A 22,048-nucleotide genomic window follows, 5' to 3' on the forward strand; every position below is an offset into this window, starting at 1 on the left:
ACCCAATGAAAAAAAAATGTGTGAATAAAAGAGAATATTAGAAATTTGTAGTCTATAAAGTTGACGGAAGAAATAAAGTTAGTGGAATGGATGGATGTGATTGAAACAAGAAATAGAGTTAGAACAGTGAATGAATATGATTAAAATGGTATAAATGAAGTTAGTTGAGGTTTTGATGACAAGTAAATATATGTGAGTGAAGAATTGGTTGAATTTGGCTAAGTAAAATTCGTGTTGAGTGTTTGGAATGGGACGGACGACCGTCCATTTAATTAAAAAGGAAAACAGAATGCAGAAACTGTCCTAACTTATTATGGCAGCTGCTACACAAGGTCACCCTACCCTATTGCAATGACATTTTGGTGTTTGGGGCTATATGCCTTTTACAGCCCATCACCCCAGTGGAGCCCTAAAAACAAACACCCCCTAAGTATTAACTCTAAAAAATTGGGTTTGCACTTTTTCGACGACTACCAAAGATTGCAACTCGAAAAATCAGGTATTCTTCGTGTTAATAATTAATTCCAAGTCTTTCAATTATATGGGGTTTTGGAATTGGGAAACTATGAGTTCAGCCACTGAAACAGTTAAGAAAAACTCACCTGATATAACATCTGTTAAGAATGCATGTTGGAGTACATACAATGTTAGCTCAAATGCTGTCAACGCCATTAGAAATAACGGACCTCATATGGTGAGTTCAGCGGCTGAAGCTGTACGGAAAAATTCACCGGATTATTTGACGCCAGTTAAGAATGCATGGTGGAGTACGTACAATGTTGGCTCCAAGGCTGTTAATGCCGTTAAAGATAACGGGCCTCAGATGGTGAAGAGCTACATCCCAGGTCCTGAAAGAATTCAGAAAATTAGTACTTATGTGACTCATCCTGCCACACGGGAGTGTGTCAAATACTTAGTCCCAGGTACCTTCTTTTTTATCTATAACAACAAGATATTATGTTGTTTCATTTTCCAATAAAATTTTCAATGATATTGTGTTGTGTGTGCTGTAACAAATATGTAACAAATATAACTATTACATCAACAACTTACTAATACATTCTTAAAAAAGGAACAACTTACTAATACATTCTTAAAAAAGGAATATGCTGAGATGCAAATATGCAATGGTTTTTTTTGAAGTTCCACTCGTGTGACCTCTGGTTAAAATGCTTTTACAATGGCGCTGTACAGAAGATCAAATGTTTCTATGATATCTTCGTATGGATATCAATCCTTTCTTAAGAGACGTTTTATTTTTTCTTTTTGAAACAATTTAAGGGTTAGGCAGACCCCTACCTGTATTAGTTTTTGATACAATATAACTTAGTAGTTTTTCAAGAGAAAGGTATAAAATAGCTACAATTTCTTACCTTTAGTAGTGCTTCCAAATGATCAGAGCCCTATTAGTCTCCCTAAATCTAAGTTACTTTGACACAGATACAAAGTGTCCGATGCGGTGAAATACTAAAAATTGAGGTATGTCACATGCAATATTGGCATGTGTCGTGTCCGACACAGATTTGTTTTAGAATATGGCTTGTCCATGTAGCTAAGCCCTAAACACATGAGTATACAAAACAGCAATAGTCCTGGTTACAACATTTATAGCTGCTTGAACAGTCCACCTCACCATGGTAGTTTTTCTTTCTTCTGTAGAATTGTGTATAGCTCTCTTTGAATGGGAGGCTACCACAACCTTGTGTTTAGTAAAAGAGTGCCCTAAAGACCCAAAAGTATGGCCTGCTGTTCGTGAATAAGAATTGACTTTACTCCTCATGCGCCAGTAATTGGCCGCAGCATATCTACACTTGACTACTAGAGTATCTGATACGTCCACTATTAGAAATTGAACCATTTTAGTTTATCTTAACAGTACATGCATCTCGTTGAATGTACGTACATAGTACTTGATTCCTTGACTTGTAGTTTACCGTTAATCTGAATATGTCTATCATGACCTTGGCTTTCATTATGACATATTGACATCCATATCTGTAAGTTTACCTTGCAAGTGTAGTTTAACCTCATTAATAAGACTGTCTCTAACTACCTACCATGGTGTGTTCTACTTCTAAATCTCCTTTAGTTCCTTTTTACTCCTCAGAAAGCTAATAGTGTCACAGATGAACACTTAATGATCACAGCTTCTGCTCCACTCTTATAAGATAGATCATTCTCTTTTGGTGTTGGAAGCTTGATTAGTAAATACCGTGGTCCGCTTAACACTAAATGACATGGAATTAGTTAAAGTACACTAATAAATTAGTGCCTTGAATTTTCTCTAAGAAGTGATACATACGCAACAGAAAGAAGCCTGTAAATCCTTCCTTTGATATAGTCTGTCCTGTGTGTAGGTAAGTTGTCAGAAAATAGTTGCCAGTAAATAGTTGGGTATCACAAGGTTGCCCCAGAGGCCCAGACTGTTTTGCACCTTCTAGATTAGTTATAGGACCCCTCTATGCATTGTAAGAAATTTTCTTACTTGAGCCGGCCATTATTTAAAAACACATTGGTAAGTGGTTACAGATTGCCCGAAAGCTTTTTAGGTAGGGGTAGCAGCGTAACTCTCCTAGTTGTCTGTTCATTAGCATTCCTTTAGTTTTGAGTATTTTAGAGTGAAGATGTTATATTGAAACTATTGGATGTCATTACAACTTTATGTGTTTTCGAGTAAATTATTGTCTAAGAGTTAGACAAGAATCACAAACTCTTGGACAAGAATTTGTTTTTGACTTTGGGGTTCAGAGTGAATTACCTCTTGATTTGAGGTTCATTTATTTTTGTTCTTTATTTGTGCAAATAAAAAACTTGCAAAATTGACAAGCGAAGGTGGAGGAGTCCTACGTGAGTACTTGAGAGACCAAGCGGAGGACTCCATTAGGACGAGGGTGGCTCGTACCGCTGCATCCATTTTGGTAAAGGTGATGGGTTTAGGTGCTGTGATTTGATTTGCCCTATAAGGGTGCAAAGAAGTATGTCTCTTAGCTAAACGTTGTGAGATGGAGTTGTTGGATATAGGGAAAAAATGAAAACAAAGAAAGAAAGAAAGAAACTATATATTTTTCCTTACGCCATGACTGAACAACCATAAAACGAGATTGCTTTGGGCCTTCCTTCTTTGAGAGGGCATTATTTTTTGACATAAGACACTTTCATCAACATATAGCAAATAGGTTATGCAACTCGTTCTGGACTCTACTGAAACTTGCCCTAACAGACGTAGGCACCAAGCCATTACAAACTAATTGAACCTTAAACTTGGCCGATTCGGCCATAAGATGTGCATGAGGGATCAGCTCCTGGGACGAAAGACAACCTTACAAAACCTAAAAGATTTCTGGAGATGTTGAACCTCCACCAAAAGACTTGACAGACTCCATGAGATTTCTAAAGCTCCTCCGTTCAACTGATTAACAATTGCTTTGTTGTCTGAGCATACCACCACTTTGTCAATTTTTTGTTGCGATACATGTTGCAACCCTATTCTTAGTGCTAGCAATTCGTCTTCCTCTGCTGAATCTGCTTTGATGGGTTTGCTTCCTGCAATGGTTGCTCTTCAAAGTGTGAAGCTGTCAATCTGTCATCTATTATGAGAAGCACCGTCTGGTGAGAGCTATGGTAGCTTTGCTCTTAGAGAAGATTAGAAGTTTAGGCTATACCTCAATCTGAATTAGATTGATTGTGGTACATGGTACCATTCCTATCTCCCACTACTATAGTATTTATTCTGCAGTCTAGAGGGGGAGCAAAAAAATTATAATATCATCTTGTGCATTACAGCAATTGACAGGTAGTCAGCTGCCTGGTTTCGCTCCCTATAGGTGTGCGTTATAGTTAGCTCCGCTTCGATCTTCTGTAAAATTGTATTGCTGCTACTACATTACAACACTACCGAGGGGGGCTTCTCTCAGCCATTTAGTATATGTACTGCTCTCAAAGAGTCTGGCATAATCACTATTCTCCAGTCTCCATTTCTTTCACCCGCAACATGATTCAATTGAATTTAGCTCCTGCCAAATCACCGAGTTACTTTTTGAGCTGCCACAATAAGCAAAATTAACTTATCCCTGTGCATTTCTGGTCAGTCCACTGAGCCATCAAAGTTTAGCATTACCTCACTTGCTTGAGGCGTAGTCCATTTGCACCAGTTAACTGGTTGTCTACTTGAAATTCAGATTGATTCCTAGGTTTTCAACCAGAATTCTCATCTCTGGAGACTCTTGTACTTGATCCAAGCTATTCTGCAAATGCGACTTCATGGGCTGAATAATTCTTAGACTTGCCTGAGTTACCTCACGATTTCATGAGCTGTTTGAATCCAATTCTTCATCTTCCTTCTATTTCTCTCACTCCAAAATGCGTACACTGTAGCACATACAAAACCCTTCAAACTGTTTTTGTGTTGTTGATCCCGCACTGTCTGAAAATCTGACACCAGTTCGTTGGTTACTAAATTACTTGCCCATTCATACCTATTTTGTTCGTAAGTGATGAGCATACTTGCTTTGAGAAAACACAATCAAGGATAAAATGCTTCAAGTTGTCTCTTAAAGCATTATGAAGACAACACCTCCAATTGTTCAGTACCTTCTTTTTGTTCAACGTGTCTTGTGTAGGTAAACTTGGAGAGAACAACTGGCACACAGTAAAGGAGTGTTTAGGAATTGAGGTTATTCAACTTTGTATCACTTCACTTTGATTTTGACTTGTCTGAGAACTGAATACGCTGAATTGGTGGTGAACTCACGTGAGCTGCTTGGAGCCCAGATCAACCGCTTGGTTATCAGGCCCAATCCCACTCACCACTTCTTTAACCCACTTGATTAACTGCTTGGTTATCCGGCATGACTTGAAAACCCACGCGCCAGAACAACAACCGCTTGGGCCTAAATGTTAGAGCCCACACCCCGAACCGCTCACCACATTTGAAAAGTCCAGGCACCACTTGTTTAACTGTACACCACTTGTTTGACTGCCTCATACATTTGATGAAACACCAACCTTGACACCAAATAGAGTCCCATTTGATGCCAAGGTTGCTGAAATTTTGGTGGTGGTGGACCTTTGGTGAAAGACTAAAGATGGATTTCATTAAATTTTAGAAGATTTGGTATCACCATTAAAGATGCTCTGACGATAGCTTCTCGAAAGGGTAGCCATCAAATTTTTTTGTAACGTAGTGTTGTCATTTTCTTTTCATTGAATTTTCGTAAAATAGTACTTTGATGAGAATGTCAGAGGAACTTATTTGGTATTTTGATCTATCTCAAATGATCCAAACTCGAAAGTTATACTGCTACTGGAATGTATTGGGAATCGAGGAATAAAAAAGCAAATTTTTATAGAGAAAAACAAAATAAGTGGAGAAAGAGAGAAGGGGGAAGAGGGATTAAGGAATTGTAGAGTTTTGGAAGAGACTCAAAGGGAAGTTATTTCCAAAGAGGTTTGACAATATGTTTAAAAGACGGATAATTAATGATTGGAGTGATGGCTAATGTTGGTTGAGTTTAGTTAGAGAAGTAGGTTTCATCACTTATATGTCTCTTATAACAGATATTTACGGTAACGTATCTATGTGTTAAGTATAAGACAACTAAGGTTGTGTTTAAATGCACATTTACCATGCAATGGATTTTGAGTTTTCCTGGAGGACAGATTATCACTACTTAGTTACTAGGAGCGGAGAATGGTGGCTGTAGTTGAGGTAGCCGGGAGCGTCTGGATTTTGAAATTTAAGTTAAGGAGGTGTCCACTTGCACCGCTACTGAACAATACATTAACAATGTCAAATTAGGCATGAGGAGACTGTTTTGTGCAATAAATAGATTTCTGTAAAAGACTGTTACGTGCTAATTGAATAAGTCTTGGTTTAGTTGCTAATAAGTAGGAAAGAACTAGTCTTCTCCTGGATAGTAGGAGATAGTAGCAAGTTTAGGTTGAGTAAGTAGTTGTAACTCTTTCCTATTTTCTTGGTAGAGTCCGTTGTAATCAAACACCTATATATATATAAGGTGTAGTGAATATGGAATAAACATGACTTATCACTTATCTTAATTGTTCAACTCTTGAGTTGTACTGAGGTCAAAGGTTCCTCTATAAGCCTTCTATCATTTTCTACCATCCTATCTCTTAATTCATCATAGGTTCTAGCAAACAAAAGAGGAACACTCCTCAAGATATATACCCTTGGTATCAGGGCCTTGGAATGGAGACAAGAGTGGAGAGCATGGAAACGCTAATGAAGTCTATCACTGATTTGTTAGAGAAACTCCACACTCAAGTACAACAAATAGCACTAGCTCACTCCAACACCAATGATGCTGAAGTCTCGGTGAAGCCATATCGCTATCCTCATTTTTAGAAAACTGAAATCGAAAAGATGGTGGCAGAACTGTTATCTTCTGTTGTGATTCGACCAAGCAATAGTCCTTATTCTTCTCCTGTTATCTTAGTGAAGAAGCATGACGGTTCATGGCGACTGTGTGTTGATTACCGAGCTTTGAATAATATTACAATCAAGTACAAGTTTCCAATACCAGTGATCAATGAGCTGTTGGACGAACTAAATGGAGCAAAATTCTTTACAAAGTTAGATCTTCGTTCCGGTTATTATCAAATTCGTGTCCATCCTCACGACATAGAGAAAACTGCTTTCCGAACACATCATGGTAACTATGAATTCTTGGTCATGCCTTTCGGTCTCACCAATACACCTTCATCTTTTCAGGCGCTTATGAACGAGGTATTCAAGGATTATCTAAGAAAGTTTGTTATGGTTTTTTTTTTATGACATTCTAATTTCTGAAAAAAACATTAAAATTTGAACATATGCATCATTTAGAAATTGTATTTTCTATTTTAGAATCTAATCAATTGTATCTTAAGCAAGAAAAATGTTAGTTTGGCCAAAACAAGGTGCGATACCTTGGCCATGTAATTTCGCACGGTGTTCTTTGTTGATCCCGACAAAATTGAAGTGATGATAAGCTGGCCCAAACCGAAAACATTGAAAGCATTGAGAGGTTTCTTGGGGTTGATTACCGAAAGTTTATCCAAAGCTTCGGTAAGATAGCTGCTCCACTTACTAAAATGTTGAAGAAGGATTCATTTGTTTGGACACATGAAGCTGAAAGATCATTTGAGCAGTTGAAAGAAGCTATGACGAAAGCTTCCGTATTAGCTTTACCTGATTTCTCAAAGCAATTTACCGTTGAATGTGATGCTAGTGGCTCGAGTGTGGGAGTTGTCCTAATGCAAGAAAGGCCTATCGCTTTTTACAGTCATGCATTACGGAGAAGGAACTTGTTGATGTCCACTTATGAAAAAGAGATGCTAGCCTTAGTGTTGGTTGTGCAAAAATGGCGTCCATACTTACTAGGACGGCAATTCTTGGTGCAGACTTATCATCACAGTTTGAAGTACTTGTGGAATCAGAAAATTACTACTACAGCACAACAAAGGTGGCTCTATAAGTTGATGGGATTTGACTTTGTTATTGAGTACAAAAGGGGTAAGGAGAACATTGTCGCTGACGTTCTTTCAAGGAAAGAATCAATCTAGCTTGTTGAACATGAAAAGGGGGAGCTTGCAATCATTAGCCAGCCGATTCCTGATTGGGTGGAGGCTATCAAGGAAGAGGTGCAATACAATCTAGACTTCTGGCGTGTGATTCAAAGCAGTATAAATGATGGTGCAAGTAGGACCATGGCAGTTCAAAGGCGGAGTAATTTTTTTCAAGGAAAGAATTTATCTAGCAGAAGGTTCTTCTCTAATCAAAGCTATTATGGGCCAATTTCACAATAGCACTCATGAAGGCTATCAGAAAACTTCAAAGAATTAGAGAAAACTTCTATTGGACAGGAATGCGAAGACAAATTCACGAATTTGTTACTGCTTGTGATGTGTATCAAAGGCATAAATCTGAACATCTGGCGCCTTCGGGTTTGTTACTACCACTTCCAATTCCTAATAGGGTATGGAAAGATATTTCTATGAACTTTATTGATGGTCTTCCTCTATCCAAGGGCAAAACTACAATTTTTGTGATTGTCTATAGGCTTTCTAAATATGCACACTTCATTCCATTATCACAACCTTACACAGCCAGTGGAGTAGCGAAAGTCTTCTTTGATAATATCTTCAGACTGCATGGCATGCCTGTTGTGGCCCATTATATAACACTGGACTTAGTCAAAGACAAAGAGGGGATGCAATGTAACAAGGAAGGCTGGGGAGTATGAGATCATGTCTGCGAAACCCTAGAGAGTGGACGTGGCACTGGTACGACTATAAGATGGGCCGAGGGATGGAGGAAGAGGGACGGTTTGGATTGGGGCATCTCAATGGAGGAGCGAAGACCAAGTCAGCGGGACAAGGAAGGGTAAGCAGCTTAATACGCTACCCTGGGAAGTAGGAGAACCGAGCCGCGGAACCCTATGGGGCGGACGTGGCCGAGGTACGGCAAACAGGAGAGCCGTCATATGAGGGGACAGATGGACGGTCCAGAAAGGAAGGGGAGGGGTATAAAAAGAAGAGGATGAAGACAGAAAAAGGGGGTTGCACAGGGGATTGAGATAGGAGAAAAAAGAGGGTGAAAGAGAGAAGAAATATGAGCTTTATTCTACTAATTAAGAGTTTCATGTGCTTTAGTCTTAATATATTTTAGGTTCTTACATTTGGCGCCGTCTGTGGGAACACATAGAAGCAAGAAAGAGATGACACCTAAGAAACAAGTAGGGAGACCGAAGAGGGTGGCTGTGCAGGAACCGATGCCCGAGGCAGTGATTGATGAAAGAGACAAAAGAGAGGAACAGGAAGCGGAAGAGACGCGGTTCATGAGAGAAGAGATCGGGAGGTTAAGAGAGGAGAATGACGAATTGAGATGGGAGATGGAAAGGGAGAGGAAGAGACAGGTGGAGAGGCAAGTGAGAACGCGGAAGAGGAAGAGAATGAGCCGAATCTCGTGAAAAATCCGGTAACCGGCAGCGATTGAGCAGTGCAAAACCGATAAATAATGATAGAGCTAACCGCAGCCAGACGAAGAGTCGTGGGGAGCGGCTAGTCGGTGATGGCCGGCCGAATCGAAACCCATCGTTGGCGGATGACATCCGGGCGGAAGTCCAGCGTTTTCAACCGGCCCTAGATTCGAAAGGTACGACGGAAAAAGGAGATCCAGCAGATCACATTCTTCACTTCCGCCAGCAGATGCCACTCTGGCAAGAATCCCGATATGACGGGTTGCGATGTATGATGTTCTCGGCAAGCCTGAAAGGAGGGGTGTCGGACTGGTATTATCGATTACCAGCAGGGAGTATAAGAAACTTTCAAGAATTGGAACAGGCATTTATAGATCACTTTATTCATCAGAAAAAGCGGGTGGTGGATATCGCGACATTATTCAACGTTCAACAAAGATTAGCGGAGTCAGTGAGGGAATACCTGTGCCGATTCAAGGCTGAGACATTGAAGGTCGAAAATCTGGATGAAAGAATCGCTGTGATTGCATTTGAAAGAGGTCTGCGGCCAGGGACAGGAGTACACCAGTCGGTGGCGAAGAATGAGATTGCAACCTTGCATAAATTGTATCCGCGGGTAGAAAAATATATCAGATATGAGGATGCAGAAGGAGACTAAGAGATCTGGGAAGGTAGTGCTATCCTTGGAGAAAGACAGGGAACCTAGGAAGGCAGGTGCGGCCAAGAAAGAAAGGGGTGGATACCTTGGATACGCACCATGGGCAGAAAGAAGCCGGGAAGGGATTAGAAGGGAGAACAGAGAGAGGAAATCATACTGCGAGGTAGAAGTTACACCGCTGAATAGACCCTTGAGCGAAATATTACCGCTAATAAAGAACATGCAGGGATATGAAAGGCCGCGGAACACACCCGGAGAATTACCTGATAAACCTTTTTCGCGCTATCATCGATCTGCAATCATAGAGACCAAACGACCGCTATGCACTAAAGTGGATGGTTCGGCGTTTGGTGGAAAAATGAAGGACGAGAGAGTTTATAAGGGGAGGACAGAACGAGGAGGGTATGCCGCGACAAGATCGTATCTTAGGAACCATTAACGTGATCTTCAGTGGAGAAGTACTGAGCCATAATGCTCATAGAGACAGAGTGTGAAGAACTACGAGCATCCAGCAGATTAATGATGGGACAGATAGACCGCGAGCAAGAGTTGGGAAAGTGGAGGACATGGATAAGATCGTCTTTAGCAGTGTAGATTTGCGGGCGGTGGATTCTCTCCATAAAGACGCATTGGTCATTACAGTGACAATGGGCAATTACATGGTGAAAAGGGTATTGATAGATTCTGGGCGGTGCGGATGGATTTGTTGTTTAAAAAGTCTTTGGAAGAAATAGGGATTGATCATATAGGCAATTAAAGGCGCGCCACGGACTAACTTATATGGATTCATAGGGAGCATGACCGAGCTACGAGAGAGCTCTTGCTACCAAGAACCACAGTCTAGTATTTGTCAGATTTCGGCGGTTCATGGTGTTGGATTTGTCTTCCCAATACACTGCAATTTTAGGAAGGCGGTGGATTCATGAGATGAATGTCGTCCCGTCAACCTACTACCAAGTGATACGGTTTTCCACTCCCACTGGTAAGCATGAAGTTCGCGGAGATCAAGTGACGGCCAAGAACAGTCATAGGGGTACAGTTAAACGGTTGATCCGTGGACCGGATGAAGAAAGCTTGAACCCGGAGGAAGCGGGCGGAACATAGCAATTACGGTCGTCGGTGAAGAGAGGAGGGGAGGCAACAAAAAGTTCACTATTTGGACGAGATTGAGGTAGTGAATATTGGAAGGGAGAATGAGAGGTTTACCGTGGTAGGGTCTAGTTTGCCTGAGAAATGGAAAAGGAAGTTAATTCAGTTCTTGTCAGAAAACCAAGACGTGTTTGCGTGGACAATTGAGGAGGTTATGGGGTTGGACCCGGAGTTCGCATGTCATCGGTTACATATGAGAGAGGAGGCTAAGCCGGTGAGGCAAAAGATGCGGAGTATTAGACCGAAGTATGCAGTGGGCATTCGCGAGGAGGTCACGCGGTTGAAAGGAGCCGGAATAATACGAGAAGTGGAGTTCGCGGATTGGTTGTCCAATGTGGTGCGGTACCAAAAAGAGCGGCAAGGAATGCGTATGATGCGGCCGATTTCACGGATGTGAATGCAGAGTGCGAAAGATAGCTACCCCCATGCGCTGGTGGATGAATGGTGGATAAGATAGCGGGGATTCAAAACATTTTCATTCATGGACGCGTGCATACGAGGTACAATCAGTCGCGAATGTACGGGCGGATCGGGGAGAAAAAACAACATTTGTTGTAGAAGGCGGCATATATTGCTACACAAGAATGCCTTTCGGGTTGAAAAATATCGGAGCCACATTTCAGCGATTGGGGGAGAAAATGTTTGAGAGCAAGATTAGAAAGGGGATAGAAATATACATAGACGACATGGTGGAAAAGAGTATGTCGGAGATGGAACACCTAGATGGATTGAGGGAAACGTTCGGAATCCTGCGGAAATATAATTTGAAGCTGAATCTAGAGAAATGCACATTCGGGGTGACCACGGGGAAGTTCTTGGGCTACATTGTTACTTACAGGGGAATAGAAGCTAAATCCAGAACAGATAAGAGTGTTGGTGGAGATGCCGTCACCACGAGAATCCTGAGAGGTCTGTGGTGGCTCGGAGGGTCGCGACATTGAATAGGTTCATTTCAAGTCATCCGATAAAGTCATCAGATCGGTTGTTAAAAGCACCGGACTGTGGGCGTGGACGAATGTGAGGAGAGCGTTCGAGGGAATGAAGAGGTATTTATTCGCCGGCGCCCATTTAGGGGCCGCGAAAGTATCGCGGTTAGTTCGAGCGAGTGGATCGAAGTGGAGAGAGGCGGTGTATTGTCAAAGCAAAACACTGTTGGACGCCGAGACGCAGTATAGCAGAATGGAGAAGTATGTTCTTGTCTTGATCTTTTCCACCATGAAACTGAAACTTTATTTTGAGTCACATTCGATAGTGGTGGTGACGAACTTGCTGTTTAAACAAGCGTTAAGAACTGAGAAGTCGGGCCGAATGTTGAAATGGGCAGTGATGCTTAGTTTGTCGAGATCAATATCGATAAAGCAAATGGAGAAAGCGCAGCAAGCGATCGGCCGAAGTTTTAAGCGAGTTCAATGAGAGGATCCGTCGTGGGGAGAGGAGATGATCATGGAGTCAAAAAAAGACGTTGTGCCCGATCAACTAGACCCGTGGGATAAGAGGAATGGGTAGAGAGTGTTCGTGGATGGATCTGCCACGGACACATGCAGCGGCATAGGGGTGGTGTTGATTACTCCTGACAATAACAGAATAGAGTTCACCATGAAACTTGGATTCGCGGCATCTAGTAACGAAGTAGAGTACGAGGCCGTTATAGCAGGACTAAGAATGGCTGAGGACTTGGGAGTGAAAGACTTGACTGTGTACTCAGATTCTAATCTGGTGGTATGTCAGGCAAATGGGGGGTTTGCGGCCAGATATCCAAGAATGGCCAAATACTTGAAGGTAGTGCACCAAAGGGCTAGCAAGTTTACAAAGCTCCAGTTTGTGCACCTAGGGCGCGGGGAGAACAGGCACACAGACGCTCTGGCGTACGTGGTTACAACCATGCCGGGGTCAGAGGAAAGAATGATAAAGGTGGAAAGACTGGAGAGGCCAAGCACAGAGGAAGTGATGGAGGTGTGCCAGGTTACAGAGGAAGAAGGGGGGTGGATGGATCCCATTAAGCACTTTTTAGAGGGAAGGGAGGTGACGGATAGGAACGAAAAAAGGAGGTTGGAGCAGGCGACTTAGAGATATGTACTAATGGAAGGAGAATTGTATCGGAAGAATTTCAATGGACCATTGTTGAAATGCCTAGGGCCGCGATTATCTTTAGAAGTGCTTGCAGAATTGCACGAAGGGGACTGTGGGAGCCACTCCGCAGGGAGGACTACGGCGTATCGACTATTGACACAAGGTTATTTTTGGCCTCACATGAAACGGGATGCAGTAGAGTTTGCTAAGAGGTGTGACAAGTGTCAGAGATTTGCACAGTGGATATTTGCACCCGCGAAACCCCTGCATAACGTCTCAAGCCCTTGGCCTTTTGCCATGTGGGCACTGGATATCGTAGGGCCATTGCCCATGGCTAGTGGCAAAAGGAGATATATGCTGGCAACCACGGACTACTTCACTAAATGGATAAAAGCCGTCCCATTGCAGCAGGTAAAAAAGGCTCAAGTGATTAAGTTTCTATGGGAGAACATCATATGTCGGTTTGGGCTGTCATATGCCATCATTGCAGATAATGGGACACAGTTCACAGGATCTAAAGTGGCGGCGTTCCTGCAAGCATACAAGGTGAAACAAGGGTTCTCTGCCCCCTATAACCCCGAAAGCAACGGGCTGGTTGAATCTTCTAACAAGACTATATTAAACAATCTGAAAAGAAAATTGGAAGATAAGAAGGGCGCATGAGCCGACGAGTTGAACCATGTTCTTTGGGCTTATCGAACCACTCAACGAACCACCACCAAAGAAACCCCGTTTGCCTTAGCATATGGCGTTGAGGCCGTGATTCCATCGGAAATGGTGGCGACTACAATGAGAACCAAGGCTGTGGAGGAAGGATCGAATTGGCGCATTTTGGCAGGAGATTTGAATTTGGCAGAAGAGAAAAGAGATTCAGCCCGCATCCGATTGGAAGAGTATCACCGGAGATTACAGAGGCAATACAACAAGCGGGTCAGGCCGCAGAAGTTTAAGGTAGGGGAATTGGTGCTCCGCCGGGTGACTCCAAGCACGAAGGAAGAAAGGGACTGGAAATTGGGTCCAAACTGGGAAGGGCCGTACACCGTGATGGAGGAAGGGGGGTCTAGAACTTATAAGCTTCGAACAATGGAGGGAAAGCTAATAGAGAGGCCTTGGAATGAAAGAATGTTGAAATTTTTTTACAACTGAATGTACTGAAGTTTCAGAGCGATGTAAAGAAGGTCCCGAGCAGGAGACTAAAGTTGTTTGTAAATATATAAAACCACAACACTTTTGTGAAAAGAAATATGTTTATTATATGGAATTTCTGAATGGGAATGTGAACCGTAGACTAGAGATACAAGAGGCACTGGGGACAAAGAGAATGCCCCAGCATACGGCTACGCGTGGCCGAGGAAGGGCAGTGGAGGGGATGAGCCCTTTGTTGATACTAGAGAAGTGAGGAGCCGGGAACAAGGGTTTGTTCCTAGCGAGATTGAAAGCCAAATCGAGCCCGTGGAGTGGGATGAGCCCTCCACGGATCGTAAGGTCGGAGACGTGGGGGGGTAACGGAGAGAGCCCCGTTGGCTTATACTCCACGGGAAGGAGAAACAGTTGAGGGGATGAGCCTTTCGCTAACACCAGCGTCAGAGAGAAAAGTAGGGGAGGGGGTGAGCCCTTCGCTGACACCAGTGTGGAGAACGCTTGGAAGGAGATGAATTGTTCCAACAGGGCATGGCATGTTTGGGTCCACGGAGAGGGATGAGCCCTCCGCGGCTCAGAGAGGCAAGAAGCACAAGGGGCAGTGAGTGACCCTATGGAGCTTTAACACGCAGCAGAGGGAGAAGCAGCGGAGGGGATGAGCCCTTTGCTGACACCAGCATCAGAGAGAAATGCAGTGGAGGGGGTGAGTCCTTCACGGACTCTAGCGTTGGAGGGGGCCTGGAACAAGATGAGTTGTTCCAACAGGTCATGGCACGGTTGAGTTTGCGGAGCGGGATAAGTCTTCTACGGATCAGTGACGCAAGAGACACATGGGGCAATGAGAGAGTCCCCATTGGGCTTCTATGCCCTTCAGAGAGATAAACAGCGAAGGGCATGAGCCCTCCGCTGACACCAGTGTGGAGAACGCCTGGAAGGAGATGAATTGTTCCAACAGGGCATGGCATGTTCGGGTCCACAGAGAGGGATGAGTCCTCCACGGCTCAGAGAGGCAAGAAACACAAGGGGCAGTGAGAATGACCCTATGGAGCTTTAACATGCAGCGAGGAGAAGCGGCCGGAGGGATGAGCCGCCCCGACGACACAAAGATCGAAGAGAGTAATGCGCGGTGGGGGGTGAGCCATTCATTGGCACTAGCGTTGGAGGGGGCCTGGAACAAGATGAGGGTTGTTCCAGCAGGTCATGGCACGGTTGAGTCTGCGGAGCGGGATGAGCCCTCCACGGATCAGTGATGCAAGAGACACATGGGGCAATGAGAGTCTCTATTGGGCTTCTATGCCCTTCAGAGGGAGAAACAGCGGAGGGGATGAGCCCTTCGCTGACACCAGTGTGGGAGAAAGCCTGGAACAAGATGGTTTGTGCCAACAGGACAGGGCATGATTAGGTCCGCAGATCAGAGATGCAGGAGACACGTGGGGCAAGGTTAGAGGCCCGACAGGCTCCAATGCTTATCGAGGGAGGGGCACTGATGCAAGATGGGACACACTACTCGTTGCAGTAGAGCCAGCGGGGGGCACTAATTGGATGAGGAAAGCGTAGGGGAGGAAATTTGCAGGAAGGCATTCATGAGAAGGCAAGGGACTGACTAGGGACATGAGGTATGCTTTGCAAATCTAACAAACATAGAAAGATCGAAGGGAAAAGGCAACATGTATATAAAACGTAATCAAACAACAAAATACATAAACAGGGGGCAAATCAAGTCGCAAATTAATAACAAGGTTTTGATACAAAAAAGGACAAGGGCATGCCCTAGGTGGACGAATCAACGATCATTTCTTCAGCAGCTTCTTCAACTGGCGGCAGCGGGAAACTCTTCAATGGCTGCAACGGGAAGGGGGTCTTCGCCCATCACAAGGTTCTCTGGAATGCCAGAAGGGTCCGCGGCTTCAATGGGTTCACTGGCGACCTCAGTGGGTTCAATCACTGGGACGGTAGGTCTTTCGGGGAGAAAGCAGTTTTCCTGGGTGAGCTGGTCTAGTTCCTCCTGGACCTTCCGGGCCGCCCTCTTTTCAGCTAGGGCCTTGAAGCGGTCACGAAGAGCCGTCATGTCCGCTTGGTGCTGCTCCATCATCTTGGCGGTATCATCCTTGTGGGCCTGACTAAGGGCGTTCACAGCCTTCTGATGATGTTGGGTGAGGGCGTTCAAGTTGAGCTGGTGGTGTTGGAGAAGCTTTTTTCTCTTTGGCGGTAGCTGACGCCGAGTCCATACGATTGATGGGAGGATTCCGCCGACTTAAGTTCATCCTGAGCCTGGACTTTAGCCAAATTGGCAGCTGCCAGATCTGACTGAAGTTTGGTATAGGCCGCTCGCAAGCCAGTAGGGCCGTTAAGCTCTGCTCCAGGGCAGTCACCTTATTCTTGGCGCTGAATAGGCCGCGGATCATAAAGGAGATGTCTAGGCTCACCTGGGTCGAGAGAGAGAAAGTTGTACCCTTTCCCAGTTGGTGTACATCGAAGTGCGATGTTGGTCAAATGAACCCCCGTCCGCATAGGCAATGTCCTTAGGCAGATGAGCATTGTAGAACAAGGAGGAGGCCACGGTGGCATTGTCCAGAGCGGAGTCTGCCGTATTCACTTTCCGGTTGCGCACTTTGAATATGGGACAGAAGTCTTCAACAGTTGCAAGAGTGGATGCCGGGGCGGTAGGCTGAGCGGGTTCCTTGCCAAGCCGGCGAGTGCAGGGAGAGGAGGCAGCTGGGTGAGAGGGTGAAAGGGTAGGGGCTGGACCTTCAGGCACGGTGGCCGGGTGAGTTGTAGAGGCAGGCCCTTCAGAGGTGGATGTCTGCGGCCTCTTGGCTGGCGGCTAGTCAGCAGGCACATGCATTTCAGTGGGGGGAACTTCCGTCACATCATCATCGGAGTCGCTATCGAACAATTTTTGCTTGCGGACGTCTATGTCTTCTGGAGGTGAGGGGGGAAAGGTGAACTGATTGTCCCAGTGGGAGATAGAGCGGTAAGAAGGGACGGCATTGGGAGTGGAGGAAGGGTGGAGATCTTGAGTCACGGGAGGTGGAAGAGTGTGAGGAGGTTTGAGGAGGGGGGTGATGAGAACTATGGGTGCGAGACCTCTTCTTTGAAGGAGGAGACGCTTAGGGCTTTCGCTCCTTGGGAGGGGGAGGACGAAAAAAAAGACCTGTTAAGCCGCGGAAGGTGTTGATAGCGGAGATGGGCTATAAGGGAGTAGCGGTGGTGGGATGAATGCTTAAGAAATCAGCCTGGGCAGAACCAAGGCCGCAGAGCTGAGCAAAGATAGGATAGGAGATGTTATCATAAATCCTGGATTTGGAATCTGGTCGCCAACCTGCAAATAAGAGCAATTGTGAGTTAATAGATTAAATGGAAAACACTTCAAGGAATGGGAAAAGAACTACGATACTCACCGCGAAGTCGGAAGGCGAGATGGTTAAGAGTCAGGGTGGAGGGAATGTCCGCGGACAAAAGTTTCCTGATACATAGAGCAGATAGTGGTGCCAAACTTTATTTGAAGTGGTAAGCCGGAGGAGAAAAGATTGTTTCTTAAGACGAACACAGAAGGACTGGTATCCTATATTGACATCCTTGGTGCTGGTTTTGAGGTAGTATTGAGAGTAGATGTCGGGTTGGTGATCTTGGGTCTCGGGTCCTATTGTAAGAATTCGCGGCATACATTATCCTCCAGAATTTTCCTATGTCTTGGCAAGGCGGAATGTTAAAGTGGTTGCAAACTTCGACATCCAGAAAAGTGAGGGGAAGCTGTAGACCGGCAACGATTTGGCCTATAGTGATAACAAGATAGCCCAGGCGGCGAGGAACAAAATGGGGATAGTGGGTGACAGAGGACACATGTTCTAATATAACGTCGGTTGGAACGCCGTAGGCAGCTCTAATGGCGTCTAAATTAGGTCTACGAGATCTAGGGGGCCGACAATAAAGCAGTGAAGCGGCCAGAGGTGGAGGGTACCACAGTGGAAGCTGGAGGAGGGGGAGAGGATACCCCCGCGGAACGGGAAGAGGACGAGTCGTCAGATTCGCGGTCCGACATCGGAAGGGAGATGAACAGATTCTAGAGATCAAACTATTTCAAAACGAAAAAGAGAAAGACAGTTCAACTAAAAGAGAGAGGGCCAAGCAAAACGTACCGATCAATGGGAAGAGGGAGTTGGTGAGGTCGTGAAAGATAGCCGGAAGTGAAGAAAGGTACCGGAGAAACCACCACAATGAAGCGCACGCACACTGGCTAAGGATTGAAGGAGAAGAAAAGTGGGGAGTTGGAGCAAAGGGAGAGAAGAAGAAGAGACAAGGAAAAAGAAAGTGATGGAAGAAGAGGAAGGAGGGGGGTTTAAATAGGCTGGTGGTAAAAAGATAATTTAGGGGCGGTGAGGAAATCGAAGCATCGGCTGGGGCACCAGCCGAAGGATGACACGTGGGAGCACAGGAAACAAGGGGTTGCCATAAGAAAACGCGCGTGATGAGTACCTTTCACATCACATGCTTCCCAGAGTGGACAAATCTTAGCTGGAGAGGAGATGAAGAGGTGGAAGTTCTTGACCTCGGGCCAATTATATGGCCGCGAAGTCGAGAAGGGGCATTTGTAGTGTCCCATTATATAACATTGGACTTAGTCAAAGACAAAGGGGGGATGCAGTGTAACAAGGAAGGCTGGGGAGTATGGGATCATGTCCGCGAAACCCTAGAGAGTGGACGTGACACTGATACGACTATAAGATGGGCCGAGGGATGGAGGGAAGAGGGACGGTCTGGATTAGGGCGTCTCAATAGAGGAGCGAAGACCAAGTCAGCGGGACAAAGGGAAATCAGCTTAATACGCTACCCTGGGGAGCAGGAGAACCGATCTGCGGAACCCTAGGGGGCGGACGTGGCCGAGGTTCGGCAAACAGGAGAGCCGTCAGATGAGGGGACAGATGGATGGTCCGGAAAGAAAGGGGAGGGGTATAAAAAGAAGAGGATGAAGACAGAAAAAGGGGGCCGCATAGGGGATTGAGAGAGAAGAGAAAAAAGAGAGAAAAGAGGGTGAAAGAGAGAAGAAATAGGAGCTTTATTCTACTAATTTAGAGTTTCCTGTGCTTTAGTCTTAATATATATTAGGTTCTTACAATGCCAAGGACAATTGTCTGTGATCGAGATCCGACTTTCACAAGCATTTTTTGGTCAGAGTTATTCAAAATGAACGGTACCAACTTCAACTACAGCTCAGCTTACCATCCTCAAACCGACGATCAAAGTGAAGTTGTAAATTGCACTGTGGAGATGTATTTGCGTTGTTTCACCAGTTCGCAGCCTAAGGACTGGTTTAAATGGTTAGCATGGGCTGAGTATTGCTATAACACCAGTTGGCATTCAGCTATTAAAACAACTCCTTTTCAAGTTGTTTATGGTCGGCCACCTCCTACCTTGCTGTCTTATATTCCGGGTTTAGCTAAATTTGAAGCTGAGGAAAAAGAATTGATGGACCGTGATCAGATTCTTAAAGACTTAACGACCAATATTAAGGAAGCTCAATCAAGAATGAATAAGATATATGATCGTCACCATACAGAGAGAGAATTCACAGGAGATTGGGTTTATTTGAGGCTTCAACCTTATTGTCAGACATCTCTTTCGATGAGAAAAAACTTTAAGTTATCTCCTAAGTTTTATGGGCCATTTCAAGTTCTTAAGAAAATAGGTGACGTAGCCTATAAACTAGACTTGCCAAAGGATTCTCGCATTCATCCAGTATTTCATGTCTCTTTGTTGAAGAAGCAGGTTGGTGACAAGATTCAAGTTCAGACTGAGTTGCCCATTACAAGAGATGACGATGAATCGCTGTATCCTAAGCCTCAAGCCATTCTTGATCGTCGACTACGAAAAAGGAAAGAGCAAGTTCTTATTCATTGGCAAGGATTATCACCAGCAGAAGCAACATGGGAGGATTCGGAATTGATGAAGGTCCAATTTCCAGAACATGGCCTTGGGACAAGGTCCTTTTTTAAGGGGGGAGGAATTGTTATGTGCTAATTGAATAAGTCTTGGTTTAGTTGCTAATAAGTAGGAAAGAACTAGTCTTCTCTTGGATAGTAGGAGATAGTAGCAAGTTTAGGTTGAGTAAGTAGTTGTAACTCTTTCCTATTTTCTTGGTAGAGTCCGTTGTAATCAAACACCTATATATATATAAGGTGTAGTGAATATGGAATAAACATGACTTATCACTAATCTTAATTGTTCAACTCTATAAGCCTTCTATCATTTTCTACTATCCTATCTCTTAATTCATTATAGGTTCTAGCAAACAAAAGAGGAACACTCCTCAGTATATACCAAAGACACACCATATATATGATTTTACTAGTCGATCATTCTTGGTTGGTTGTTTTTATATACACCTCTTAGAAATTCCTGTGTAGAGAGGAAGTCTTTATGTCCAGTTGATATAAAAGCCAATCGTCACTCACAGCCACTGGAAAAAAGAACTCAACAAAACCGAGCTGAGCAACTAAAGAATGTCTGTTAATAATTAACCCCATAGGCTCTGGTGTATCCTTTAGCAACCAACTGTGCCTCTAAATGCTTAATCGACCCATTTGGTAGCACTTTATGGTACAAACTCATTTGCATTTAAGTTGTATGCTTCTTGGGAGAAACTTGTGTAAATTATCACGTGTGATTTTGATCATCTTCTCATTTTTGGTCAGAGTATAATGCCTGCCGATAATAAGGTTTGTTTGGCAAGTTATGTTGCGCAAGGGCAATATAAATTAGATCTATGCTGGGAAGTAATTGAATCGACAATATATATTAGACCTAAAGGAAGGTGAAAGAAGAAGGGAAGAGACAGAAATAGTGTGTTTGATTGTTGGTTATATGTACTTGCACCTTTTCGCAATGCATTAAAAAATTCTGAAGATGTATCCTATAAAGTAGAGTGTGAATTTGTGTAAGTTCTCATGTGTGATGGTTCAGTAGCTGGTGTATTATATGAAACAGGAGATGCGACTTTAGATGGAGGAGGTGATGGTATAGTAGTGGGTGGGGACAATAATAGAACTCAGATAGAACTCATGACTATTTGCAACCATAGAAATAATGATAAAAATGTTTGATTATCCTTCTTTCTCTCCTCGTTGTATCTATCAATCCTATTGTACTATAATTTGTGTCTAGAGTCCTGAATTCTGACCGCGGCTCTTACTCATTTTGCAGCCTTAAATCTTTTTGAGAATATTGAGCAGTGATATAGAATATGTAATTCATAACCTATGCTTTTAGCATAAATCCGTAGATGATAGAATTGAATTATGACACTACTGAAAAATCACACATTTATTTTGAAAATCTCAGTTTTTCTTAAAACTTTTCGAGGCAGAGATATTTATGCATTTATATTGAAGAGTGCAACATTTCTGGGATTATTGTTTGATGATTGAGTTCCTGTAAACCAATTTGAACTTCATTTGTATCAAGTATTAATCTATCTTACTGCTATCCCTTTACATGTGCAGGTGCAACTCCAGTATTTAGCATAGCAGGAGCATTGCTGAAAGATAAGAGAAGTAATGGCCACCCTACTATCAAAGACCAGAAATACTATGAGACAATGGAGGCTGAGAATGAGAGGTTGAAGGCTGAACTTAATAAGCGCAGTACATTAGACTCGCGTAACGTCACCGAAATTCCTGGTGGATTGGAGTCTACGAGAATATCATCTCAAAAGCCCGAAGATGTTGTAAGCATTTTCATGATGAGGGGATTAAACGTTAAAAATTTCATGGACAATCAGGTAGTTCCCATACGAGGAAAGGTAAGATTGATTGATCCTGAAGAGGTATAATGTATATGGTGACTGAGGGTGTAAGTGTGCTAATGGAAATATAGCTTTAAGCAAGAACTTATAAACATAGGTTGTTCGTGTAGGTTTATCAGCATAATTGGTACTTAGTGGGACTACAATTTGGCTGTGTATTATCAATCAAAATGTAACTTTTTTGCGTTTGTGCATGAGCGAAACAATATGTTGGCAAATTGAGTATTTGTATGAGTATGCTCTATTTTATCA

At 43.7% G+C, this 22,048-nt stretch overlaps 1 protein-coding gene across 3 annotated transcripts; it reads left to right on the forward strand.

Moving 5' to 3' along the window:
- Positions 1 to 315: 315 nt before the first annotated feature.
- LOC147475711 (uncharacterized) lies at positions 316 to 22,048 on the forward strand. Of its 3 annotated transcripts, none has more exons than XM_086582967.1 (3): positions 316 to 499; positions 705 to 923; positions 21,495 to 22,048. In XM_086582967.1, exons 1-3 carry the CDS (start codon positions 352 to 354, stop codon positions 21,821 to 21,823), a joined length of 696 nt encoding a protein of 231 aa, XP_086439093.1. In that variant the 5' UTR covers positions 316 to 351; the 3' UTR covers positions 21,824 to 22,048. The 3 variants fall into 3 exon arrangements, with proteins under 3 accessions (XP_086439093.1, XP_086439094.1, XP_086439092.1); XM_086582968.1 differs by having other exon boundaries at positions 326 to 499; positions 623 to 923; XM_086582966.1 differs by having other exon boundaries at positions 366 to 923.

Source organism: Coptis chinensis, chromosome 9, assembly GCF_015680905.1.
Source record: "Coptis chinensis isolate HL-2020 chromosome 9, ASM1568090v1, whole genome shotgun sequence".
Classification (NCBI taxonomy): domain Eukaryota; kingdom Viridiplantae; phylum Streptophyta; class Magnoliopsida; order Ranunculales; family Ranunculaceae; genus Coptis; species Coptis chinensis.